Source organism: Pholcus phalangioides, unplaced genomic scaffold (genome assembly GCF_987345545.1).
Source record: "Pholcus phalangioides strain wild (caught in Gottingen) unplaced genomic scaffold, Ppha-v1.0 ptg000021l_1, whole genome shotgun sequence".
Classification (NCBI taxonomy): Eukaryota; Metazoa; Arthropoda; class Arachnida; order Araneae; family Pholcidae; genus Pholcus; species Pholcus phalangioides.
This window is the reverse complement of record NW_028301614.1, coordinates 3,097,423-3,118,543: the sequence shown is the minus strand read 5'-3', so window position 1 is coordinate 3,118,543 and position 21,121 is coordinate 3,097,423. Positions and strand designations below refer to the sequence as shown.

Sequence of the window (21,121 nt, the reverse complement as noted above, 5' to 3'; positions counted from 1 at the left end):
ATGAAGACGTGTAAATTTTTTAAGAATGATGCTCTTTTGTGACCACTTCCAAGAGCATAGTGCTAAATATGTAAATTACAGGGTTAGATATTTATATAAGTCAAAGTGGACCAGATGGTTCTACTGCATTGTCCATCCTTTTTTAAAAGGATTTGTTTAAATTTTACAGCTCACCACCACTGTAATTGTTGTTGACATTTTTGACTCGACATTGTCAAGAAATCCCAGCCAGCCTTCTGCCTCCTGAAAATTTATTAAACAATATTTCAAAGTTTTTCATCAGCACCTGTATATTTGATTCACCAAGATATAACTAACTGTATTATGCTTTTGAAGATTTTGACAATTCATGACACTGAAGAAAAAGTTTATTCAAATCAAAATGAAAATAAAAAAAATAAAAAATATGCCAAGGGAGAAAAAAATCAAAAAATTATCAAAATTGAGCTAATCTCATTGTTTTATATCGCATGATAGTGTAGTAACACTTGAAATTTATTGATTTTATTCAAATCAGCACTTTTGTCCCAAATATCCTGTTTTTATCATACTCTTCCCGATACGAGATCACCGAAAAAGGCATTGTAATTGATCTTCTCCACGGATTTCACTGTCGTGTTTTTCATCCAATTGATATCGACCTACAAGAAAAGCAAGAGATTAAAGCCACATCTAGACCAGAAAATGAATTGACCACTTCTCTGGGAAAATACTAATTTTTCCTACCCGTGTGTATCATGAGTCCAACTACATGAGCATTAGCATATTGACAGCCCAGTTCAAAAAGACAAAAACTCAGGAAAATGCATTTTTCAGTTATGCACAGCATGAGAATAATGAAAAATGTCTCTAAAAATGCACGAATGCAGGGCCGTCATTTCAAATTTTTCCGGGGGGGGGGGGAAGAACATGTACCCAATGTATTTATAGTTTTATATATATACCATTTATAGTGTATTTTCAAAAGTCGGGTGGGGGGCAACAACCCCCCTGACCCTTCCAAATGATGGGCCTGCACGAATGCCATGACTCTGCTACCAAATAATTCCTGTTGCCAAGATCTCTTTCAGCCCAGCTTCATGGCAGTGTGTGGAACAAAGTGTACATCTAATATTGTGTCAGAATTTTCCAGTGCTGCAACCTATACTTCAAATTGTGAGTGAAATGTAAGGATTGAAATATTTGTACCGTTGCAGGTCTGTTGCTCTGTTGAATGACCTTTTAATGGGACGATTGACTCACATTTGCACCTCAAATTTGGGAACCACAGAACCCAGATCCTCATGATGTGAATCCGGAACTATGACCACACAATCACCATAGCTGCATTGCAAAACAGCTACAGCTACCAACTCCGCTTATATGTTCAAAGCTGTAATTAAACCTGAGTTCAGTGCCGTCTTAAGACATGGGCTCACCCGGTATGACCTGGGGCCTCAAGAGAAGAGGGTCTCACAAAAATGATAACTGGTTAAAATTTTCGAGAAATTTCTAGGTAGAGCTTCAGAAAACTCAGTTGGTCCGGGGCCCATGATGCTCTTAAGATCGCCCTGCCTGAGTTGATGCCCATTCATACAAAGTGATTCATTAAAATTCTGATATCTTAAAACATATAATTTTGAACTAGTCCATTGATATAATTCATACAATATATGCAAAATTTAACATATGCGTAAGTTAAAAACAGTGGAAAACTGTATGCAATGTTTTTGAAATAAATGACAAAATTTGAAAGGGTGGTAGAGAGATGCTTGAAATAAACAATAAACTTTTTTTTTTGTCAAATAAAGTGTCCGAAAATGTAAGTAAGTAATGAAAGGTACGATTAACGTCTACCCTAAAACAATTCACTGTGACACTCTTTGTTTCTAAAATAGATCCATTTCTTCATCACGGAAATATACTTAATCAGGGATGCACTACCTTTTCAGTCTATTGGCCAGACAAGCAATATTGCTACGGTTCTTGCACCAGAAACTTGTATGCATATGGGGGGGGGGGGATTGGACGATATTGACTCTCCCAACTTTTTCTTACAAAAATTTAATGTTGTTTTGGTTGCTTACAAACTCTCTTGGTCAATCACTGACCCTTTCCTATACTGTCTGCGCAGAGAAGGATTTATTGAGGGTTATAAAAATTTTGCCACCTTTTCTCTAGTTCTACTAATTTTGTACCATTGAATAATGCTTAGGTATTCGACCAAATATCTGTGTTGATCTAAGTCAGAGGTCTTCAATCTTTTTCTACTCACCAGCACTGTTTCTACCCATCATAAAAAGAAGAGCAGCCTGACAGCAAGTTTGACATACAAATGCATGAAATCAGGGTGATTTCAGTCCTTGAATGCAATTTGTACAAGGTGTTTAATTATAAAGTTGATCAAGTGCTCGCGAGCATGAAATTAGACTTGAGCATTGAGTACTATGGTGCTCACGAGCAACAGGTTGAAGATGTCTGATCTAAGTACATCACACAAATTTAAAAAAAAATTATTAACTTGAATTTTTCTTATAAATTTAAAATTAATTGATATTTTATTGTGTGGTGTATATCCCTTTCTGTAAAAGAGGTTGTCAGGGTGAATTTCTAGAATAGGGATAATATGAAACCGAAAATAGAATTCTACTGCAATGAGGTGGAAGTGAGCATGAACTACAGAAATCAAGTTCCCTACCGAAGGATGTACCTGAACAAGATTCCTATTCAATTATTGAAAGAGGCAAAAGGGGCAAAGAACATCTAAAGAGGAAAATAAGAAAATAAGTCTTAAATTTTATGATGCATTGCTAGTTGAGAGTAATTGTATATATTCCCCCCTCCCCACACACACAAAATATTTATATTTTGTATTTTTTTCATTAAATCCACCGGAGCAAGTGAACTCAACCCAAGAAAACTAAAGCTGGCTTCTAGTCCGCAAGTTATCAAACCCATTTGCTCATCAACAAGGTGTTAAGTGAGATGACTCATTCTGATGGATATTTTATACTTCACAATAACATTCTCATTTCGTTTTTTTTCGTATCCTGTGTATATAATACGACAAGTGTAAGATAACAGATGAGAGGGCATGTGGGTCCCTCCAATTGCTTTTAAAATATACGTCCATCCTAATATGTGTACACACTTATCCGTCTTAACGAAACCCTGAAACTTTACTCCAACTCCCAACCCCATCTCGTCCGCAATCATCACAAAATTTATTAATCGCAACAGTATCCAATTGTCCAAGAAAAATATGTTGTAAAAATTTCAAAAACACTAATTTTATTTATAATTGTGATGAATTTTAAGACTGAATATTCAGTATTTGGTTAAATCACTATTCACCCCATCCCTAGCTATAGCGATGCTGTTTTTTTGGCAAGAAAAATTCATCTCTGCCTCCATGGGGAGTTCTTCCAAAAAAATAAAAAAAATCAGCATTTTTATATATAAGCATTTTTCGTGTATCTTGTATTAACAAGTGGAGAGGATATTTTATATATACCCCTATATGTATGTTGTCATCTGCAGGGCTCAGCACGGATCATGGCCTCAAAACTAGTGAAAATAGTGACCAAAATATTTTAAAAAGTGACCAAATAGTGACCAAAATGTTTAAAAAGTGACCCAATAGTGACCAAAATAATTTTAGAAAGAGACCAAATGGACAATGAATTTTGATTATTACCAAATTGAATGAATTGAAATTGAATTTAGTTTTCACTAAACTTTGTATTTCAATGGAGCTCATCAAAATTGCTTTTTTTACATATAGTAGTGTGAAATAAATCAAACTCGAATGCATTCTGCTAACCAGAAAAGTTTTGAATAACTTATCAAATTTATCAACAACTATGTGTGAGAGAGTAACATTACATCCTTTCTAAGTAACAGTAGTAATGCCTTTCCCCCCCCCCCCATAGGGGCCGTTCAAGTATTACGTCATCATAGATGGGGGGAGGGGGTTTCCGATTTGCTGACTTTTGATGACAAGGGGGGAGGTTGAATAACGCTTACGTCATCAACCACCCTTTATGAAAATATGAGTTAGGATTCAGGGGGGGGGGGGGGACAGAGCTGATGACGAAATTTTGCTGACAAGGGGGGGGGGGGGTCAAAAATGGCTAAACATTTGCTTATGTAATACTTGAATGGCCCCATATTGCTATCCACAACCCATCTTAAAACCAATTTAAGCAGGAAAAACTTCAAAACGGGACAAAATTTTCACATTCAAAGAAGGAAAAAAAATGAAATAACACAAAATTTGATGAGAGAATTTGTCCCATCTACATTCTAGTGGATTTTTCATTATGTTATGCTATGAATAGTATACTGTAACAAAATAGTATACTGTAAATAGTAAATGTATTCAAACTTTTTTTAACTAATACAAATTGATTTACATAATTAGGTTTGTATATCTTCCAACAAATTTTAAGAAATTTACTATAATGATTGATTTAAAAAAAACTAAAATTAAATTTTTAACAATATTATTTTAAATTATTAAATTAAAATATTACTTAAACTACTGAATTAAATAAATTACTTAAATTATTAAATTATTATTAAATTAACTAAATTATTTTAATTGTTAGGGGCCGTTCAAGTATTACGTCATCGTCGATGGAGGGGGGGGGGGGTTCTGACTTGCTGACTTGGGGGAGGGAGGGGGGTCAAAAATGGCTAAAAATTTGCTTATGTAATACTTGAACGGCCCCTTATATGTTGAGGGAGGGCAATCCATCCTTTCCCCCCCCCCAACGTCAATGGCAGAGCCTACTGATGTATACATGATGTATATCAATTTTCATCTGCCGCACCTCTAAGACCTTCAAGTCTATCTGCACCTATGGCTGGACTGGGAAGGGTGGGTGGGTTTACTCTTTTACAGGCAGAGGAGGCTCCAAAATAATACTGCCCTTGGGTGAGGGAGAAAACAAATCAGTTTTGAAATTGTTTGGTTTTTGAGAGAAAAATTTGTAAATATATATTTTCCTTTTTTTTTTACACACAACATACACCCCTGCAAAAAAAACATTTACTACTTTACCCAGAAACAATATAATTTTGCCCCCCCCCCCCGTAATTTTTAACAAAAAAAGACTTCGCGGTCTTCCCCGGTAATTTCCCATGAACCTTGTAAGCACCAACGTGGCGACTTTTTTCCGCGCCAACCAATCGCCGTTTTGCGGCGGTCAATTCAAGATGGCTGACAAAGGGAACATAAAATTACAAAAAAATATATAATTTATAACATGAATCAACCAAATATGCGGCAATATGCGAAAATCGATAGAAATATATCGGGAAATACGGAAAATTAGGATAAAATGAACACAAAAATCGAATCAACGACATACGAGGTTTATAAATGCGGTTGATAGAGTTTATGGATGCTGCTGTCAGGGCTACCTATTTTAGCGCGAAAAAAAGTAGTCACGTCAGCTCGGACTCCTCCCGTAATTTTCAAAGACCAAAAACAGTGAATTCGCCCCCACCCGGGCACTCGATTTACCATGGCCGTAATACGATATTTTTTCTGGAGGGGAAATATAATTTTACTGCCCCTTGACAGTGAAATTCGATAATTTTGCAAAGGAATTTATTTCCTTTTCTTAAATATACCATTCCATCAAAAATTGCATTCGAGGCAATGCCCCCCCCCCCCCCCCCCAGTTTTGGATTTGATCACGGTATGTAGCAACCCAGGCCGCAAGTACGAACGAAAATTTACTATCGCCCGGGGCCGGTATCCATTTTTAATAACGGAAAAAAGAGTAAACTCGGCACCCTTCCTCGTTCAACCAGACCCCGCCCTCTCCTATTGCGGTCATAACAGCGACTATAGAGACAAAAACGTAATAACTTCCGAGGTCTGAAAAGGGGATTTTTTTACACAACACCGAGAATGGAGCGCAATATGTCGATATTAAGTCAACAATCAGCATCGTGAAGATGCTCTAAATTAAGTTACGGCCAGAAGCGGATAAAGGTCAGTTGTTGTACGACCACCTAGATAACCACTAGAACAAAATATCTATCTCTTTTAAGAAAATTTCCCGACTGGATACGTGATTCAAATTCTTCAGGGAGAAAAAAACTTCAAAAAATATCGTCGCCGTATCTGATCAGATCGTTAGGAGGTGGAGGTTTAGCACTACTTCCAGTGACGTCACAACGCTATGCAAAGGCCGGTTATATAGGAGGTCGTGGTTGTTGACGGCCCCGGGCATAAAAAAAATTAATATTACGCCCCTTAAATTAGGAAAAAAAGTATAAAGTAGGGGCCAAAGGCGCGGTTGCTGTGCCCACCGTTAAATCCGCCTCTATGTACGGCTCGCATGCACGTTAACTGAGTTTTCATCAGCCTGATGACCAATTTTCATCTGATTTGGTTAAACTAAACGTTGAATCCGAAGGTTTTTAACAACTGGCTGTTGCGAAGATATATTTTGGAAAGAGAGAAAATTCAACTGCCCCTGCGGGGAATCGAACCCACGTCCTTTCACTTTCCGGGTGAACGCACTAGACTACAGAGGCAACGAATCTCTCAATCTTTCCTTGGAGCTCGTGTACACTGAAAAGGACCGTACATGGACGGCCAGACCAGACTCAGGCCAAGCTCACAACTGCTGACGTTGCCACCAGATGGCGACTTATGGAAGGATGACGTCACTCTCCGCTACCACACGAAGGTTTTTAACAACTGGCTGTTGCGAAGATATATTTTGGAAAGAGAAAATTCAACCGGAAAGAGAAAGGACGTGGGTTCGATTCCCAGCAGGGGCAGTTGAATTTTCTCTCTTTCCAAAATATATCTTCCCAACAGCCAGTTGTTAAAAACCTTCGTATGGTAGCAGAGAGTGACGTCATCCTTCCATAAACGTTGAATTGCAGGATTCTGTGATCTTATCATAAATAGTTCTCCTTTCGATCATATCTGGGGCTACGGTTTCTTGCTGAGATTTAAATCCAGTTAGAAAAATAGTACGAATTTTATTTCTAGATAGATCGCGATTTCCAGTCGGATGATTTTTTTTTTATTGTAAGTAAATTCAAAATACTTGCGAGCTTCTTTAACGTTGGCCAGCTACAAGAGTATTCTCCAAAGCGTACTAATAATACGCTTAATACGTATTAATGGTACGCATCTTTAATATGCGCGCTTTGGTATTCTCCCGCTGCGCGTAAGTTAGTTTCTGCACGGGCTCTCTTTATAAACTCGCTCAATGTAAATGAGCCTTTAAATCGTCATTTCAAATACTAAAAAAAATTAATAAAAGTAACGATAGAACAAACAACAAATGTAACTTGCTCGATGCTCCAAGAAAGGAATTCGGCCCTTAGGACTAAAACTTTTTAAAACAAATAAAATAAAGGATCAATTTTAAAATAAGATGAAAATGAAAGAACGAGTGGGGAAATAAGAAAGAATGGTAGTAGAGGAGGGGAAAAAATTCTTTGTTGTAAATACGCCTTTTACGCTATTTTTTTCCGACCGGCTTTTCCATAAAATGACGACTCTTAACTATAAGGAGCTTTCTTTCCAAGCGCCTTGAAATCAAGTTATGCTGACGTCACACGGTATGCTCCCGGGAAGATAAAGACGCCTTCATATATATATAGGGGTTCCTTGTACGATCGTAGTTCAATGAAGGAGGGAGAAAATTAGTGACCTTGAACCGGTAAAGTTCCTCCTTGAAGAAAAGAAAAACACTGACAGCCGAAAAGCGCGCGAGACAGAGGTTTTTTTGCTAAAAAAAGTGGAAAAAGTGACCTGGGCCCGAAAATAGATAATAAAAGTGACCAGCTTCTAAAAAAGTGACTTTTAGGGGAAAAAGTGACCCGTGCCGAGCCCTGCATCTGGTGGCCCTTATGTCATTTATAAGCTATTAGCTGATTGTTGTCCCAGCCCATCACACAGTGCTGTTCAACATAAAAACACTCCATCTCCTTTCATAGCTTAGTGGAATAGCACTAGTTCGGCATATGACAGACGGAGAGGGGGGGGGGAATTGTGTCTCAGTAGAGGCAGAGATGAATTTTTCTTACCAAAATATCAGCAAAAAAAAAACACAAATACCAATGGGACCACAAGGCTGCTGCAAACCTTTAACTGACTTTGAATAAAAATTGTTTCAACACAATACGGGGAAAAAATATGATGCTTATGTGACATGTTAAATATGATCTACTTTGAATATAGCATTAATTGTGGACAGTAGTAAATGTTCTGATTTTAGTGAGCATCCTGAAATCTAATTTATAAAATAAATTTCCTATATAAAATGCTTTAATTTAATTTCTGTGAAAATATGATGAAAATAAAAATTGTGATTAAAAATAAATAAATGCAAAACAAATTACACGTACCATTTTCGGAACAGGAGAAGTCAAAGAGACTGGATTATCAAAATAATTCATTGAATTGATAACACTCGCAAAGTTGATGCATTTCTTGTCCGATGTTGGGAACCTAGACATTGAAAAAAAAGTTTAAAGAAAATATTTTTCAAAAATTCTGGATAAATTTATTAGGTCACAGAGAAGCAGCTGATGATAATTTATTGTGTCAGCTTTGTGACTTAAACATTAAAATTAATTATAGAGATGAATGAGAATTATATCTCAAGACTATTGGAAATCGTATATCTATCGAAAACTATGCTCTATGTTACACAAAATACTCTGATGCATAATAAGGAAAAGAGTTTGAGCCAGATTACATACTTCACATCCTGCCCCAGAATTTTCTTCATTTAATATACATCACACTTCTTCTAAGATGAATACAACACTGGTCTATTGCCATCATGAACTACTGACTACAATTTTATTTCCTTTCACAGGAAGTGAGTTGTGCTGGAAGTGTGAGTACCGAACAGTCTGCGTAAATATCTAGTAATGTGTGAAGTTAGTGCTGCTGTCTATACTTCAAATTTTTAGTGAAGTGTAATGACTGATTATTTGTACTGGTGTAAGATTTGATGCTCTCTGCAATGCAACTACTGAATGAGGAATAATGAGGAAAGTATGTAAATAATATTCTTTTATGAAGATGAAAAACTCTCGCGTAATTGAACGAAAATCAACATTTTCATCAACAAAAATACATGTCCATTATTGCTTTTTTCCCTTGATATTTTTGTGGGCTTTGAATGTTTGGCTTTTGAATCATTTTCGCCAAATAAGTATCTTATATATAAATGTGAAAGTATGTATGTATGTATGTATGTATGTATGCTCTTTATACAAATCTACAGTTTTAGACCGATCATCGCCAGATTTTGCATATATACCAAACAGGACCGGGATTGAGCCGTAGGCTACTTTAAAAGTTCGTCAGAGCTGGGCAAATGCCCGAAATGGGCGAAAAACTGTCGGGCAACAATGGTTTTGGGGGCCTCAACAATCACTTTCGGAACGTTTACTTTGGTTACCGTGGTTCCCAACAATGCGTTTCAGACGTGTATATGTCTTTACAATGGTTTGTCACATCTTTAACACTGCCATCATTACAGTTTATTCCTTTATAATGGTTTGGCTCTTTTCCAATACTCCCAGTAATTAAAAAAAAACCCTGGAAGCGCCAGATATTTTTGCTTGCATGTATACAGGGTGTCCTGTAAGTGCTAATGTGGCCTTTATCTCATCAACCACCCATCGTTGAGGTATAGTTTCAATTTAAAAAGTGCTTAAAAGGAGTTTGAATAATATTCGCTGTAGAAGCTGGACATATGGCGTCACTAACAACAGAGAACAACAACTACGGCGATAAAACTGGGAATAAAAATGTTCAACGCCAGCTGATGAACTCAATGCTTGCCTCAAATCATCAGCACTCTACTTCACCAAACACCAACTCTGGCCATATCGCTACATTGCAATTTACTGCCATTAGTGAGATGGGTTGGAAGTGAAGGTGGTGTGCTGTCTATCGGTGGTCGCCTCGAGTTTGTTAGGACATCAACACTCTGGCATTGTGAGTGGCTTTGTGAGAGTGCGATTCTGGCACCGAAAAATGGCAGTGTGAACAAGATCAACGGAAAAATCCTAAAAATTATTTCGGGAGACTCCACATCTTACAAATCGGTTGACACTGTCACAGACACAGCGCAGACAGTTCTGTATCCTGCAGAATGTCTGAACTCTTCGGATATTCCGGGTGTGCCACCACACAACTTGACCCTCAAAGTCGGAGCACCTATAATGATTTTGAGAAATTTGGAAACACCAATGCTCTGCAATAGCAACAGACTCTGCGTGAAGAAATTGCACAATTACATCATCGAAGCAACGATTCTAACTGGATGTGCCAAAAGAAGACGTCTTCATTCCACGTACCCCAATTATCACTGGAGAAATGTCATTCACTTTCAAGCGATTACAGTTCCCGATTCGTTTCGCTTTTGCCATGACAATCAACAAAGCGCAAGGCCAGTCGTTAGGCCAGTGGCAGGTATCAACTTACTTGAGCCCTGTTTTTCACACGGACACCTTTTCGTCGCCTGTTCGCGTGTTGGTAATAGCAAAAATTTGTACATCTACACACCAGATGGAAAAAGAAAAAGTATTGTGTATCCACAAGCGATTGCCTGAAGATTTTAATTAAAATATTTAAAAATAAAAGTAATTTTTTCTTACTTGATGCAGAAATTTTTTTGATTAAGAAGTAATTAATATGCTATACATTTTTTACGGGGCGGGCAACGTCGCCCGGTATCAGCTAGCAAGCAAAATTAGCTTATTAATATTATTATCTTATATATAAATGTGAAAGTATGTATGTATGTATGTATGTATGTATGTATGCTCTTTATACAAATCTACAGTTTTAGACCGATCGTCGCCAGATTTTGCATATATACCAAACAGGTCCGGGATTGAGCCGTAGGCTACTTTAAAAGTTCGTCAGAGCTGGGCAAATGCCCGAAATGGGCGAAAAACTGTCGGGCAACAATGGTTTTGGGGGCCTCAACAATCACTTTCGGAACGTTTACTTTGGTTACCGTGGTTTCCAACAATGCGTTTCAGACGTGAATATATGCCTTTACAATGGTTAGTCACACCTTTAATTCTGTTATTATAACAGTTTATTCCTTTATAACGGTTTGTCACTTTTCCAATCCTACCAGTAATTGAAAAAAACCCGGGAAGCACCGGGTATTTCTGCTAGCCTATATACAGGGTATCCTGTAAGTGCTAATGCGGCCTTTATCTCATCAACCGCCCATAGTATAGGTATAGTTTCAATTTAGAAAATGCTTAAAACGCGTTTGAATAATATTCGCTGGACATGGGACGTCACTAATAGCAGAGAACAACAACTACGGTGACAAAACTGAGAATAAAAATGTTCAACTCCAGCTGCCAGTCGTTAAATAATTATTAAGGTATACATACATAATTATAGCTGGACGTATACGTAGAAGCTGGACATATGGCGTCACTAACAACAGAGAACAACAACTACGGCGATAAAACTGGGAATAAAAATGTTCAACGCCAGCTGATGAACTCAATGCTTGCCTCAAATCATCAGCACTCTACTTCACCAAACACCAACTCTGGCCATATCGCTACATTGCAATTTACTGCCATTAGTGAGATGGGTTGGAAGTGAAGGTGGTGTGCTGTCTATCGGTGGTCGCCTCGAGTTTGTTAGGACATCAACACTCTGGCATGAAGCTAAAAAATTATCATTATCCACCAACATGCGAGCTCAACTGCAAAATGACTCAGCACTGCTATCATTTTCACATCAGTTGATCAAACTTGGCAATGGAAGAATTCCCGTAGACCCAAGCACTAGACTGATAACGTTCCCAACTGGATTTTGCCAGTTATTATATATATAAACTCAGTTCAAGAACTTGCAGACCACGTTTTCCCAAACATTCAACAAAATCACCGAAACCATGAGTGGCTTTGTGAGAGTGCGATTCTGGCACCGAAAAATGGCAGTGTGAACAAGACCAACGGAAAAATCCTAAAAATTATTTCGGGAGACTCCACATCTTACAAATCGGTTGACACTGTCACAGACACAGCGCAGACAGTTCTGTATCCTGCAGAATTTCTGAACTCTTTGGATATTCCGGGTGTGCCACCACATAACTTGACCCTCAAAGTCGGAGCAGACACCTTTTCGTCACCTGTTCGCGTGTTGGTAATCCTAAAAATTTTTACGTCTACACACCAGATGGACAAACAAAAATATTGTGTATCCACAAGCGATTGCCTGAAGTTTTTAATTAAAATATTTAAAAATTAAAGTAATTTTTTTTACTTAATGCAGAAATATTTGATTAAGAAATAATTAATAAGCTATATATATGTAAATTTTTTACAGGGCGGGCAACGTCGCCGGGTATCAGCTAGTGCTAAATATATATTATGTCTTTTCTTTTAGTAAGAGTACGAACACCAGGAAATTTTTTTAAACCATTTAAAGAGAAATAACCTAATTCGAGTAATAATGAATTTCTTTTTATATATAACTTTCGTTCCCCATTTTTGGCTTTCAACTAACCATGTAGCTACAATTTTTGAAGCAATGTGTCTTGTGTGAGTAGTATTTAAATTAATTTGCACATGATTGAACCATCACATGAAAAGTCTGAATCTAGCTTGAGAATGGCTAAAGGTGGTTGAAATCTTAGATTCTTGGGAATAAATAACCTCAATTTTTTCTTCCTATATAATGAGGTTTTCAGCAAACAAAATAAAATTTTGGCATTGACTCCTATGAAATTTGGCTGGTGACTAAATATTTGTTCAATTTATCAAGCCCTGAAATACAGCTAATGAAGCTGATGGGAAGGGAAGAATTGAACTCATTTAGAATACGAGTAAATTTATCCTCAAAATTGTACAAGTAATGAAATAAAAAGCTTTAAAGCTAATGTTTCTAGCAAGAAAAACACATTCAAATAAACGCAAACAAAAATAACTAAGTTTAAATTAATAAATTACTTGTAAACGAAGCATTTCAACAAATCACGAGGCAGTGGAACCCTACACGAAAGTAAATGAAGATACAATTCTTCTTCGCTGAATGTGCCTTTTCTGAAAAATAGCAAGAAAATAATATTTGAAATTACTCTGAAAAATAATCCTTAGATCTAAAAAAATTATATATTAGAATGCTGAGACATAGGTCACCTTCGAAGAGAGAAGATATATTTCTTTCAAAAAACTAATACAGTAAAACCCCTTCTAAGGGACACCCCTCAGATGCGGCCGATCCTCTTTTACGGCAAAATAATATTTTCCCCCTGTATATTAAAAGTATGTATTTCAAACCACTGATTAACGGTCACCCCTTTTATGGACAAATGTTTTTTTCCCCCAGGTGACTACAAAAGAAAGGTTTTAATTGTAACTGAGTAAAGCTTATTCTGCAAAATGTTAATGTTTCATGCAATTTTGACTCAAAACGAAATAAAAACTCAAAAGAACTAAAGTCGATAATCGTTTTAATGACCCCTATTGTTCTATAAAAAATGAATGTCACATCCAATATTTGCTGCATCAAAAATAAAACATATATGGCACTCATTACACAGATGTTGATTTCTAGATTTGAAGAATCGCCACTGTGGTGGTTGAGTGGTCATAGTTACGAACTCACATCACGAGGACCCAAGTTTGAACCCCACCATTGCTACAGTGGTGGGGTTGGCTGAAGTTGGTTTTCTGCAGTTATTGACTTTGAAGCAAGAATGCGAGCCGAACTCCTCATTAAAATGTCTCCCCACAGAGAGCAACAAGCCTACAACATTACTATTATTCCAGAAATACACTTCATAGTTTGAAAAAGTGATGCCAATACTATAAAAGCATTACATAGAAATTAACTTCACATTAGGTTCACAACACATACATGCACATTTTTCAGCATGGTCGAGGTGTTCTTCAACTATCTGCTAAAATCTCTTCATTGAGACAAAGCGACAAGCCATGATCTGATTAGGAGGAGGAAGAGAAGATTTGAAAAATCTGTAGTGTGTCATGTGACAAAATGCATTGCTGCTGAAGAAAAATGGACTTATGCAAATGAAAGGAAAAATCTGGATTTTTTGGGGGGATTACACATGTTAACCATATGACCTGTGTTCCAGGACATTGCTGTATTTTCCAGTAATTTCGACCACCCAAATTTTTTCATAAAGATCTATTTTTTCAACAAAGCCTACTTGAATTTTTTTTCTTCACTTAAATTGAAAATTAAAACTATTTTGCCAACTTATACATCGCTATGATAATTATTCACTATAAATATGTATATTTTATATCTCACATATTTGTGATGTCATAGAATTCATTTTGACCCACTGTTTACTGATTTGCAGTAGAGAGCTTCAATTTCCCACATCAGCAATTTTAGTAAAATTGGAAAACTTTGCTCACTATTCACATCATATTTGACAACAATTAACAATTTCCTATATTTAAAGAATCCCGTTTTCGCATGGTTTTCTCTGGAAAAAAAAACATGCTTGGGATTGCAAGGACTGAGGGATTTTTTTAAAATGAATTTTTAATTTTTGCAAGGCACAATTTGAGGATTTTTCTGTAAATATACAAAAAACAAGAATCTGGTTTCTGATCGACAGATTTTAATAAGGCTACAAAATCAGAAGGGTTCTGAGTAAATCAGAAGCATTAACACGTATGTTGTTACATGAAAACATTTGGGACTTATGCAATTGGTCATTGTAATGGAAGCTATAGCATGAAGTTGTAAAAACAAGCATTGACTGTATTAACAATTCAAATTATTTCTCCTCCTGTACTAAAATACATTTGTTGTCATGTTAAGCCTCACATAACTAAAGGATAAAGTTCTCTCCCCCCCCCCCCAAAAGGTAAAAAATAATCTGTAATTTGAAGTTAAAAAAAAAAGCAAAAAACTTACTTTTCAGCATCAAACTCTTTCAGTGCAGTGAGGAGATTTTCGAAATCATTGTAATTCCTCCTCCTAAGTTCAGTCTGTGCCATTTCGAGAACCTCATCCCACTTGAGATCAGTGTCTTCTATGTCTGCATATTGTCTGGCTAAAGTTATCATAACTTGTTCTGGAACTTTTTCTGGTATAGAGTCATACAGCGCCTGCCTGAAAAAGAGCGCATGAATAAAAGCTGTTGAAATTTTCATGGAGAAGCCTCATATGCAACAAAACAATATTGAGACTAGATGGGGGGGGGGGGGGGAATGCCAGTCTAAGATAGGGAACTTCAACTAAGGCCTGCAGAGCTCTTTGAAAACATATGTTTAAATTCCCTAGAAAACCTGGGAAAAGTCCATCACATTTGTTGATGAGAAAAAGAACAAGGTTCATAGTCCCAACAACTTCAAGCCACTTCGAACTAATCATACAGAATTAACATGAAATCAAAAGGAGAAAAAGATCAAAATATTTTAGATTTCAGAAAATGAAGTCAGAAACTAAAAAAACCAGTGAAAGATAGCATAGCGTACATGGGCCTAACAAAAAAAAAGGTTGCCAGTGGGAAAAAAGCTATTGTGACTAAAATTGTTGCACCTAGAAAGGTTGAGGCTGGAGGAGGAGGATATATAAGGAATCAAATATTTTTTTAAAAGGAAAAGGAGTCCAGTCAATGCTCTGAAAAGAGTGAACAATATCACACTAGATATGAAAGAAAGATAAAGAAACCAGAAAAACGAATGGAATTAAGAACTGTGTCATATAAGTTGCATAATAATTGTATGTTGTTCTTTTGTGAAAGGGAAGATGTTACATGTTTAAAGTCAATTATCTCTTCAAGTCAGTTCAGACATTACCAAAGCAATATTCGTAGTATTTAAATTTTTAAAAAAATCAAACTTTATGCAGCTCTGCTGGAAATAAGTTATATCTTCTTCAATTATAATTTTAAGATTGTAAACAAAGAGTTTATGCTATCGTAGAATGTCTACTCTAAACAATAAAATTTTTACGGTGATTATTTTAAAAAATAATCAAGCAACAAAAAATTTCACTATTTTTGACATACAACATACTGAGATCTGCACAGAGGGGTTAAAAGTCAAGATCGGTTATGTCTGAGTCTTTAGAGATTCTTGTGAGCAAAAAGAAAAAAAATTATTGTTGATGTTTAGAACAAACGATGTCTCTCCCTTAGAATATCTTAGTGATCCAATGGGTTCATTAACATTAAAATAAGCATATGTGGCTCCCACAGTCTCAAAAGTTGAATATTCTTGATCTAAGATACAATATCAACTCGATGCCGGAATAGGGTTAAGACCATGTATGCCTTTGTGTCACAAAAATATTCTCCCGTAAAAGTAATAACTTAAAATAAAACATGTTACAGTACATAGTGTTTCCTGGGCTGCAACCTGGTACACATGAGATCAATCATACAGTCCATACGGTAACAAATCTTACAAGCTATAAGTTGCCTGTAATAATTACTAGGATGTTTTTCATTAGCTAATTGTGGTGTTAGTTAATAATCATATAAATAGTGTGTAATTGATGCCTTGATTAACTATTTATTGTTTAAATTTTAAACTGCAAGTCCATGGTGTCCAAAAAGTTGAAAAATGCTACAATAGCGCACCAAAAGTGTTGTTTATTCATAAAAAAATGGTTTCGAGAGATGAATTCCTTTTGAATCAACAAGGTGGACGCTCACCCCCTCATCTCACTATACATACCCTCCGTGACCCCCTCCCTCCATTTGAGGAGTATGTATTGACTTATGATTTCAGAACTAAGCATATACAGTTCTCTCATTATAAAAAGTTATTACTTTTGGATACCTTCGGCTCAGACAACTTCAGTTTTATGACTAAGAATTCAAAATATGCATGAATTAGATATGAAACATTGATGTGATGTTAACCAGTCATATGGTTAAGACAGCATTTGCCATTGTGGCCACACATAACGTTGGCACCTATAACAAAATATGACATGGAGATTTTCACATGGATATGACAATAATTCATCATAGAACTGCTGTCATCTGCACAGACATCCTTCTACTTTATTATCTGCCACTAGATGGAGTTGAACAATTACGTTTCAAGGTCTGAGGTTATTATTACTATTATCTTTACCATGCTTTGCAAGACTGCACATATTCTATCTTATAATTAGTAACATACTAGGAAAAATATAAGGTTTACATGACATTCTGTAAATTTCAATGAATCATTTTTAACGTGAACTACCGAGAAATATTTTCTTGCATTCATTTTGAACAACCCATGCCATCATTAAATTTAATAAATTAAGAATTTAACATTTCTATTTAGAAAACCAATTAGTTGCACTAATTAACTTTTATTATCATTTTATGATTTGAATATTTACGGGTCTAAGCACAAGCCTGACTCGGGCTTAACTTTCAATTCTTGTAGCTATAAAATGGCTGAATATATATGTTCCCAGTGTTTTTAAACATAATCTATAAATCTTCTAGTTCCAAAAAAAAAACATATAGATGACAGCAGCCAACGAATGTAGCTTTATGAAACGATGTAGAAGTATAGTTTAAACAAATTTGTCTTCCTAGGTAAGGTAGCCATATTGGTTGTGTTTTGCAATGTCTCATGAACGATTTTTAGACTTATCTTATCTTTATGATTTGGCTGAACTTAGAGATATATCAGCATACGATTCTTTGTCAGAGTTATCAGATTCAGATGATCCAGAATACCAGCTTGCTTGTATAAGAGATTGAAAACTGCAGTTCTCAGATGACGACGATAGCACCTGTATATATGTATTCGATTTTTTGTCTTTGAACAAAAAAAAATTTGTGTATATTACTTATTTTTTTCAAATGTTTTAGGGCGTGTATTTTACAAAATTATTATTCATTTTAGATGATGAAAAGGAGCAACAGAGCAAATCAAAGGCAGAAACTGGAAAAAGATTGAGGAAAGAAACTCTAACCTTGTAGTGTTGCTCTGTGCATAAATGTGTGTTTTGAATTGTACCATACCAAATCAAATTTTACAAGATGATATACTTTTTTAATAAAAACTATTTTTAGATATTTTTACAACATTTGGGTAAGTTTTTATTCAGAATTGTCTGTAATTTTATGTTGAGAAATGATGTTTTCTTGTGCGGAACTTTTTATCAATTTTTTAATTATTTCTCATTAAATATTAATTATTAGTACCTTTAAATAATTGCTATATTATGAAAGAAAAGAATTTGAAATTTCTAGCTAAAAAAACTGTTAACGCATATATATTCTAATTTTTTTTTTAAATCATAAAATGTGTCAAAAACTCTCAGTCCACAGGGACAAACATAGTCAAAATAGCGCAGGCCCAAAAGTGTTAAATATATAGCGAGAAACATCAGTTTTAATGTTTTTATAAAAAATTCAATCAAAAAATATATTTTAATAACTTCAAACTTCCATTAAGAGAGAAAAGCATGCACATCTTTATAAAAAGGAGCATTATGGGTAGCATATGCACAAACTGATTGGCCAGATGACTGGTTAAATATTTATCCCCGTTATTGAATTTTCAAAAGATCATCTTGTTTTTATGGTGCAAAGAGGCATATAAAGTCAAGTAAAAATGCCAGGAATTAATATTCATTTGCAAAAAAAAAAGTACAGTAGAGATACTTAAAAATAATTAAAAATATGAACACACATGCAGTACACCAAAGAAATTGGATGAATTCTGGATACTTTGAGAATAACTATTGCTCACCTGAACACATCAAAAGGAACAAAACCAGTTCCTCCATCCACAGATTGGAAATACACCCTCATCTTCTCACAAGTCTCTGATGACAGCCATTCTTTTGCTTTCCTTTGAGTTTTTTTAAAATCAGAATAAGGAAACTATATATAAAAATAGAGAGAGAGAGAGAGAGGAAAAACGTATTTACAAATAATATTGTACTCTTAGATGCAAGATATGAATCAAATAACAAATAGCAAAAGCATGCTGGCAGTATGATTGTATAGAGAATTCATTAGGTCAGGGTAATAATTTTTTTAACTTATTATTATCATTTATTTAAAAGTGAAACCCAAAATTGAATTTTTTTCAGAAATGAAAATAGCAAATTAGATAAAATAATGGTTTGAGAAAATTCATTTGTTGAACAGGAATAGGGCAACAGGACGAATGTGAAAATTTTGAAAGTTCAAAGCAACAGCAGAATTGAAAACAACTGACTTAGACACATACAAGTTTATATCATATTTTTGATATATAAAATCAAAATCAGTTTAACATTCCTCAAATTGAAATCATAACTTGCTTGAGTGTGGAGAAAAAGACTGAAAAATATCAAAATGTATTTAGGCAATATATATATAAATATTGCTAGTATGTCAATGCCATATATATCAGTAGTGGTGTATTCGGTCCTCAAGGTCATTTTTAGTTTCACATTTGTTTTTAACTGCGGAACTACCTGTAATTATTTTCTACCAACAGATGAGTTACTACCAATTGTTTATAATATTTATTACTAATTTTCAATTCTCTGTGAGCATTTCTCATTTAGTTAAGTATACTTTCTTTAAGTGCTGTTTATTGTCTCACAGGAGATGTAGGGACTGAGTAGAATAATGCTGAAATTCCAACATAATGATAGCATCTTATAATATATTTCAAACCTGCATATAAAAATTATCAACCTCGGTTTTAATGACACCTTGGTTATAACAGCAGCCTTTTCTGGTTCATTGAATGTCTTCATAACCAAGTTTTACTATACATAATAATAAACCAATACACATTTTCCTCCCTTCTAAACAATATATGAATGAGTAGATTTTGGAGCAACATGATTCATACCTCATCAAGGTTCTTCTCCATGTACCTGAGAGTTTGTTCATCAGCATTGGTGAGCAGAAAGTCATCTCCCCTGATGTGTAACACTTTACCAATATGCAAATCCTTCAAAGTGTAATATATGGGCACTACCATGTTCTTAGATTCCGGTTTCTCGATTTTCATTCGACTCAACATCTTCCCTCCTACTATACCTATTAGAATATGATTTTTGCACCACTTTATAGAATTTCAAACTTGAAGAGATGTTTTCTTCATTTGAAAATTTTATAAGCTTTCAAAAAATTTCCATTAGAAATAATGGAAAATATATACAACAGCGGTTCTCAATCTTTATAGACCTTCCGAGCTCTCTTTAGTATATAATTTCTATGGTGGAGACCCCATTTTGCTATTTATTTATTAAATTTATTGATTTATTTTATTTCCCTTGAGCAAGGAGTGCAGAGCAACAAGGGCTTGGCTCTCGTTGAGAGCCACTAAATCTTGTAAAAATTCTGTATAACAATACTCAAGCGACTGGAGGAACAAATCTTTGTAAAGGAATCATTATGGATGGAATTTTCAACAGTATGAAAAGTGCATTGGGACCAGAGATTAATATCATTATATAGGATTTTGAATCAATATATATAGGGCGTTTGAATAGTCTTTACTTGTTAACTAGGAGAATACCATTCAATTACTTCATTATGAGGACTTGAAGGAAGACCAGGAGTAGAGGCTCAAGGTCCAATCAGCACCTTCTCGTGGTGCAGCCCATAAGTAGCCATATTTAATACGTGGCGAACGTATGCAGATGGGCTTCCTCCAGCCCGCACTGGCCAGCATGGAGGATTATTGCCAAAAGACCTCTAAAAAGAAATATGAACTCTGCCTATAAACTAAGGCCCTCAGTTCCAAGAGGGATCAAACAGAAGGATCAGCATTGGATAGAGCACTTTTGGCAAAAACTGTGTAACTCTGAAGAGCCACATGCCATTATGCCTGCAAAGAAAAGTGTTTAACCAGTGTGTGCCACCAGCACTGACTTGTGGAGCTGAAACATGGACATACAAGCAAGAAGATACAAGAGAGTAAGCGATACACGCAAGAAGTACAAAAATGTACTATAATGAGATTCCACAAAGGAGTATGGAAAGATGCATGTATGTATGTATGTTAGGCATCACAAAAAAAGGCAGAAAAGGAACCACTTGGATAAGAAGCCACACAAAGGTATATGATATCACGAAAAGAATTAAATGTTTCAAATGGAAATGGGCTGTACATATTACAAGAAGACAGGACAACAGATGGACCACAAGTATTT

At 35.5% G+C, this 21,121-nt stretch overlaps 1 protein-coding gene across 1 annotated transcript in view; it reads right to left on the bottom strand.

The window, feature by feature from the left end:
- Positions 1–424: 424 nt before the first annotated feature.
- The window catches only part of LOC149070492 (EF-hand domain-containing family member C2-like), a 41,398-nt gene continuing 20,701 nt past the window's right edge, over positions 425–21,121 (bottom strand). Inside the window, exons 10-15 of the mRNA XM_089248874.1 lie at positions 19,813–20,003; positions 18,712–18,845; positions 14,915–15,112; positions 12,970–13,062; positions 8,368–8,470; positions 425–641 (exon numbers count right to left, since the gene is read on the bottom strand). Coding sequence (XP_089105000.1) covers positions 546–641; positions 8,368–8,470; positions 12,970–13,062; positions 14,915–15,112; positions 18,712–18,845; positions 19,813–20,003 — 815 coding nt within the window. The 3' untranslated portion in view covers positions 425–545. The remainder of the gene's footprint in view (positions 642–8,367; positions 8,471–12,969; positions 13,063–14,914; positions 15,113–18,711; positions 18,846–19,812; positions 20,004–21,121) is intronic.